The sequence below is a fragment of the Gymnogyps californianus genome, chromosome 2 (genome assembly GCF_018139145.2).
Source record: "Gymnogyps californianus isolate 813 chromosome 2, ASM1813914v2, whole genome shotgun sequence".
Taxonomy (NCBI): Eukaryota; Metazoa; Chordata; class Aves; order Accipitriformes; family Cathartidae; genus Gymnogyps; species Gymnogyps californianus.
In genome coordinates, this window is record NC_059472.1 from 69,068,868 (window position 1) to 69,075,408 (window position 6,541).

At 46.2% G+C, this 6,541-nt stretch overlaps 1 protein-coding gene across 1 annotated transcript; it reads right to left on the reverse strand.

Moving 5' to 3' along the window:
- Positions 1–1,137: 1,137 nt before the first annotated feature.
- Positions 1,138–6,186, reverse strand: IRX1 (iroquois homeobox 1). The gene is made up of 4 exons (XM_050892379.1): positions 5,902–6,186; positions 2,252–3,266; positions 1,629–1,701; positions 1,138–1,240 (listed from the first exon to the last, which is right to left on the reverse strand). Exons 1-4 carry the CDS (start codon positions 6,163–6,165, stop codon positions 1,183–1,185), a joined length of 1,410 nt encoding a protein of 469 aa, XP_050748336.1. The 5' UTR covers positions 6,166–6,186; the 3' UTR covers positions 1,138–1,182.
- Between the last annotated feature and the right edge of the window lie 355 nt (positions 6,187–6,541).

Consider the following 6,541-nt stretch of genomic DNA (forward strand, 5'->3'; position numbering starts at 1 on the left):
TCTTAATGACTTTCCCAGCTGCTTCTTTCCATTTTCCACCATCAACAACCATCTGGTATCTTATTAGCACCTCAATGCTCATTTAGTGTTCTCATTTAGGAGAAAAAAGAAGTAAACACTCAAAATATTACACATTTTAACGGACCGTCTTTGGAAGATTAATGCCTTTATAAACAGATAGATTGTCTCTCTCAGTCTCTTTTTAACCAACAGATCGGAATCGCAGAACTTCTAGGAAGTGCAAGAGCTGCCATATTTATTTTTTTTTCTGCTAAGATTGTGCTTAATCTCACAGGGAAAAATCCTTCACAGTCGTATTTCCTCTGTGTTTATTTAAAGCGTAAATCGTTACAAATAATTCTGTTTCCTAATCTACTATTTTTTTCGGCTTCGGTCGGAATGTATACCAAAGCACTAAAGCTCTTGATCCAATTTAGGAACTGGTTTGGACAGCAAAGTTATACACTAGGGAACTGTGAGAAAACCTGTCCCTTCCATTTTCAAGAATGTATGTTATAACGTAAGTGGAAATCGGATCCATTTATGTTCGAAAATGGATACTACAGAACACGTCTGATTCACCACAATTGAAAAAATAACTTTAATTTTACTAGTCAAGAACCAGCTTCACTCAGCGTCTTAAATTTACGTGTACGAAAAGGGAAGCTCGCAGCTTGTTTTCGACAAAATAGCTACAAGAGTCATTAAAAGCTTGGATTTGGTATTTTAAGTTTCAGTTACCCAAAGGCAAACAGACTTGACTGTTTAGAAAACAAATTATAAATGTTTGAATAGATTTGTAATATATGTATAAGATCTGCAGCAACAGAATACATACCTGAAGAGAGCTCAATTTCATTTAGTTTATTAGACAAAAATATATGATTTAGACAAGTTTTGCTGACGCGCTATTTACAATCTGAAATCACTCTATATACAGAAAAAACACAAACACATGGGAAACATTTACCAAACAAATAATCCAAGAATGATTAGAATAACACGATCTGAAATGGTACAATGAAGAAGGGGATCCATCTACAGATTTGTGTTAATCGCTTTTATGGATTTGCACCACCTTATTGCAAAAAGAGATTGATGGGAGTCGTTTATATCGTTTCCTTTTTTTTTTTTCTGTCCTTAATACCAGTCTCTGTAATATTTTTTCACCAAACCATTTAATCAAGCGGAAGGGAGAGCTGTTAAAATTCTCGGTGTTCCCTCTTGCTGAGCCAAAGAGCTGCAGGGGGGAAGGGAGGAAGGAGGAAAAAAAAAAAAAAAGACGTAACAATCTTTCAGGAAAAAAAAAAAAAAGAGAATCCTTTCCTATAGTTGCCTGTCTATTGCTATAGCATCCTAGTATTAGTTAATTGCACAGAAATCGTTGTCACTGGTGTAATTAACACAAGATCTTTGAGGTCTGTTAAGTTTCAGAAAAGTTACAGGCTGGCTATGTACAATTGCAATTTAGCCTAACTTTGAAAAGATTACAGCAACTTCTGTGTTGTTCTTGTTGTCTGTATGCATTATTATGGTGATGATTAGGTGTTATAATTAGTCTTTATTATTCAAACACTCTGTTTCACATAAGTAACATTCCTGCAGTGAAAGCAAACAAACAAACTCACTTGTCACGGACAGGCTGGAAGGGCGATTTTAGCGGCTGAGGTGGGGATTCAGTTCTTGGTACATTTTCTCTTTCTAGAAGAAGACAGAAGGGAAAAAAAAAAAACAACAAAAACAGGAGAACCATTTTAGAATAACAACAATAAAAATCTGGACAGTGTGCAGAGAACACACCTCCCTATCATCCTCTTGTTCAGACGTGTGTAGGGGGGGTGGGTGGGTGTGCGCACAGCACTATTCCCTACTTTCAATATTTAAGGAGTATGCAAGCTTTTCTTGCCACATTTTTGACTGTCATTGAAATTATTGGGAGATGAAGGTCAGGAAGGAGGGAAGGAAAGCAAAACTCAAAGACTGTGTTTCACAGCACTATTCCTACATTCTCATCTTACTTGATGAGTGTATAGGGTGAGAATGTAATAGCCCGGACGAAATGGGCTTAATGCATGCAATCAACATGCTCCAGAAAAAAAAAAAAAAAAAAAAATCAACACTAGGGTAAACTGTAACTCCGTTAAAAGCAATCAGTTACACCAGGGCTGAACCTGACACCATTCCTCAAGGAGAAGTTCATGTGTGTGTGTCGGGGGTGGAGGGAGAGATGGATGCCTGATACATTCATTACCTATGTGTTTGGGACTGGTCCTCTCTGAAGGTTTTTCACTGCTTAGGGCTCCCAGGGTTGCTGTTAAAACAGAAGGTTGTTGCTGGGCCTGGAGGTGGTGATTGTGATGAGCAGCATGGTGGTGATTTACTCCCAAAAAGGACCTCACATTTAGCAGGGAACTCTGAGTGAGGAAAGCCCCATTTGTCCAGTTGTGAAATTTGCCAATCTGGCATGTGTAGAGTCCATGGCTAGGGAGAAAAGCGGGGTGCTGGATCTGTGGAGAAGTGTGGTTAACCTGGGGAGGAGGGGGCGGAGGGGGAGAAGATTTCAGGGCACCATCAGGACTGGTTGCCGTCTCTGCCAAAGACCAAATCTTGGGTTTGCTGTGGGATGGCATCTGTAAATTGTTCTGTCCCCCGGGACTGATGATTCGCGTGCTGTTGTCAGAGGCCTCCTTCACCATGGCCAGCGCGTCTTTGGGTTTCAGCCCTTCAGACCCTGACAGTGCCAAATCCTTCTCCTTTCCCAAGTGCTCCTCTTCACTGCTTTGTCTCAGGAGCTCGGGCTTCTCCTCCTCTTCCTCGTTGCTCTGCTCCCCATCGTTCTCGTCGATTTTATCTATGTCTATGCTCTCCAGATCGATTTCCTCGTCGTCTTCGTTCTTCTCGGGGTCCCCCTCATTGTCGCTCCCGAAGAGGTTTGCATCTTCTTGGTCCTTACTCCTGGAGCCCCAGGTTACCTTGTTCTCCTTCTTGAGCCGCCGGCGGGCGTTGGCGAACCAGGTGGAGACCTGGGTGAGGGTCATCTTGGTGATGATGGCCAGCATGATCTTCTCACCCTTGGTGGGGTAGGGGTTCTTGCGGTGCTCGTTGAGCCAGGCCTTGAGGGTGCTGGTGCTCTCCCGGGTGGCGTTTTTGGGCCGCCCCGGGTCCCCGTACTGGAACTGTCCGTAGGGATAATAGCCGGGGGCAGTGTGGGCAGCAAAGGTAGCAGGGTGGACACCCGGATTATCTTTCAGCTCGTACTGGGAGCCCTGCAACACATTCAGACAAGCGGAGAGGAAAAAGCACATCAATTATCTCGTTAGCGTCCCTAACAGACCTGAATAGGCTACTCCGGGAGCCGGAATACGCCTTTGAGCGGTGCAAAGGGTCTTCACAGGCAAATTCGGCCCTCCCCGCTCCAGGCTCTTCACGTTTACATCAGGCAGTAGTATTCCCAAATGATCCCCCCTTCTTGCAGGGAAAGGAAAAGAGAGGGGCTAAGCTGGGCTCTGCCAGACATTGTGCGCATTTTCTCCGCAAACCAAATCAAATCAAACGGTGGAAATGCAGCAACTTCGCGTTCGCCTCGGCGAGACAATTTATCGTGCCCCCGAAATTATCAGGCAGAGAAAGCAGGTACTACACCACAGTTACAGACTAATGCCTGCGCACAACGTCGCATTTATCTGCAAAATATCCAGGAGGATATTACAAATGCATGCAGAGCATTCTTCTTTGGCCCCAGATCTGCCTTTAAAAGGAGTTCGCGTGAGACGAGACTGGGGAGATGAATGCACAACTTCAGTACGAAGACACTTATAATGTAAGAGATTTTCCACACACAAGCCAACTCCCCCCCCCCCGCCCCCCAAATCATACACTAAGATTCTGGTGTAAAACATTAACTTCTAACTGTTAGAAGAGCCTTTAAACTCTGGAATGAAAACTGATCCACGCATTGTAGAATATGGATATGCAGACACTTGATCTCATAAGTTTTACTTTGATCTGGGCAGAGCAAACACAAATTGTTTACAAGCGTTTAGAGACGGTGATTTATTTGCAATCAATATTCTTTTTATCATCAGTAGTAAAACACAGCAAGTCAAATTATCCCATCAGGTGTTTTGGTAAATAACATTTTATCTTTCTAGCTACCTCATTAGGCCTCATTATTACCGCAAATTGTCCAGATATTAACTTAATATTTTAGCTCTTGATTTACAAATGCTCAGAATTTTAGAATTTATTTCAAAATATCACCGTCATGGTAAATCACTGTAGTAAAATACCAGGAGACTTTGCGAGTAGGAAAGGGAACTGTTCCTAAATAGCTAACATTTAAAGCCGTTTTCTTTTTTTTTCTTGCTTCTACTACAATCTCGCTTTTTTTCTAGTCCAGAAATACATACTTAGTATTACTCTTGCGAAATTTGTGTCAGCCTTAAAAATGAACGTCTTCAAAAATGTCCGCGAAGAAACTAGTCTAACTTTGTCAAACAGTTAAAAAGGAACATGTATTTTAATTTCAGAGGCAAAGCTTATACACAAAGAGAAGCCCGATGTAATTTTTGTAATGCGTTACAGAGTAGGCTTTCTGCACTCCCTTTATTCCGCTGTCTTTTGTTATTGTTGCTGAAATGATATTTTTTGTGTAATCTCTGTTGGGAATTCTTTTGAAGAAGCCACTTGTAAATCACTCATTGCGTCTGTCTCAACTTTTACTGCATTTCCAAAATCAAGGTTAAAAAAAGTAGGAAATGCATGCTGTTAAAAGTGCCTTTGTAGGAAATGTTTGCAGTACAAAATGATCTGTTTTCAGATGCTGACCCTTGCTCAACAGCGTATCTACCTACTTGCCTACATATATGTATTAAAAACCCTCACAAGTTATGCCTTGCATGCACCCAGTTATAAATATTCACACTTTTATGTTTCGGGGGGAGAGAAAAGAGGGGCATTTAGAAATTAAGTGGAACCTATGGGTACCGCCGCCGAGAAATTTGGAGACAGTACCAACGAAAACATTTCAACGACACCAGAGATAAAAACAGTTAGTTAAAGAAAGGTGTTTCACTTTTTAACTACTACATTCTAAAGAAAAGGAAAAAAGAGATCCGAGGACAATCTGGGTGACGGCAATTTGTTTTAGAGTTAACGCCAATATGCCTTTCTGCTCCGATGCATATAATGGGATGTAGATGCCCTCCTTCGCTTCATGCAAATCCGATCTATGATACTCGCCATAATCAGAGTATGAAAAGTTCAGGGAAGAGAACGGGCCGTTTTTACGGCTTCAGGAAAATATCTGGAAATAAACGGGCGTACCAGCTGCCGACACTGCACTTCGGCCTTTCGGACGGAACCTGTTTATAGCTCGGCGGCAAAGAAAAGGACCAGGCGGAGAGAGGAGCGCGCTGGAAAGCCAATTGAAACAACAGGACCGACAGTATCACCCGTCAACAACGACACCAATAACAACACGGGAAAAAAAAAGAGCCGAGTTGCTAGGGAAAGCCGACAACACGGAGGCAGGCGCCCTGCTCAGCCCTTCCACCGCCAAGAAGAAAAACTCGGAGGAGTTTTGCCCGGCTGGAGCGACGGGGCGGATGTGGGCTGCGCCTGCAGACGGAGCCCGCCGCCCCCCGGCCCCGGCCCCGGCCTCTCTCTCCCTGGCAGACCCGCCGACACACACGCTCCCCTCTCCGCGGCGGACCCCGCGCCGGGCGGGAGCCGTCACCGCGGCCGCTCCGCCGCCCCCCGCGCTCGGCTCCGCGACCTCCGCCCTCCCCTGCCCCGGCTCCCCCTGCCTCATCCGCGCGTCGCGGCCGCGCTCCGCGGGCCCGGGGGCGGAGGGGGGGGGGGGGAAACGGGGCGGGGGGGTGCAGCGCGGTGCTCACTCACCATTTGGGAGAAGAGGCCGAGGTCGGCGGTGTAGGGCAGGAAGGCGCTGTAGTTGGGGGCGCTGTAGGGACCGGCGTACATGCCCAGCACCGAGGTGACAGCGGCCGAGCCGCTGCCCAGCTCGGCGCCCGCGGGCCGGCCCGAGGCGGCGGCGGCGGCTGCGGCGGCTGCGGCGGCGGCGGCCAGCACCCCGGGCCGGTCGCTCCCGTACACCGCCTGGCTGGCGCTGAGATACTGCGGGTAGCCCAGCTGGGGGAAGGACATCTCCGGGGCGCGGGCACAGCGGCGGCGGCGGCACTGGCGGCGGCGGCGGTAGAAGCGGCAGAAATATTAAAAAAAAAAAAAAAAAAAAAAAAAGGCGGGGGGTGGGGGGAAGGAATTACACCAAAAAAAAAAAAAAAAAAAGAAGGGGGAGGAGGGAGCCTGAACAGCCGGGGAGGGGAGCGGAACAAACCCGGGCTTCTCTGGATCTCTTTCTCTCTCTCTCTCCCCCTCTCCCTCTCTCTCCTTCCCCCCCTCTCTCTTTACTGGAGTCAGGCAGGGCGAGAGAACAGAAATCGAGCCGATAATTTTCTTTTTTCGTTCTGATTTCTTTCTGTCAGAGATATATTGCAACCTAGGTATGGAGGAGGAGTGTGGA

Excerpts from the sequence above, each read along its gene's own strand:
- IRX1 (XM_050892379.1), bottom strand. The coding sequence starts at position 6,165 with ATGTCCTTCCCCCAGCTGGGCTACCCGCAGTATCTCAGCGCCAGCCAG. Across the intron at positions 3,267-5,901 it reads TCGGCCTCTTCTCCCAAATG|GGCTCCCAGTACGAGCTGAA; the intron begins GTGAGTGAGCAC and ends AATGTGTTGCAG. Across the intron at positions 1,702-2,251 it reads GACCAGTCCCAAACACATAG|AAAGAGAAAATGTACCAAGA; the intron begins GTAATGAATGTA and ends GTCTTCTTCTAG.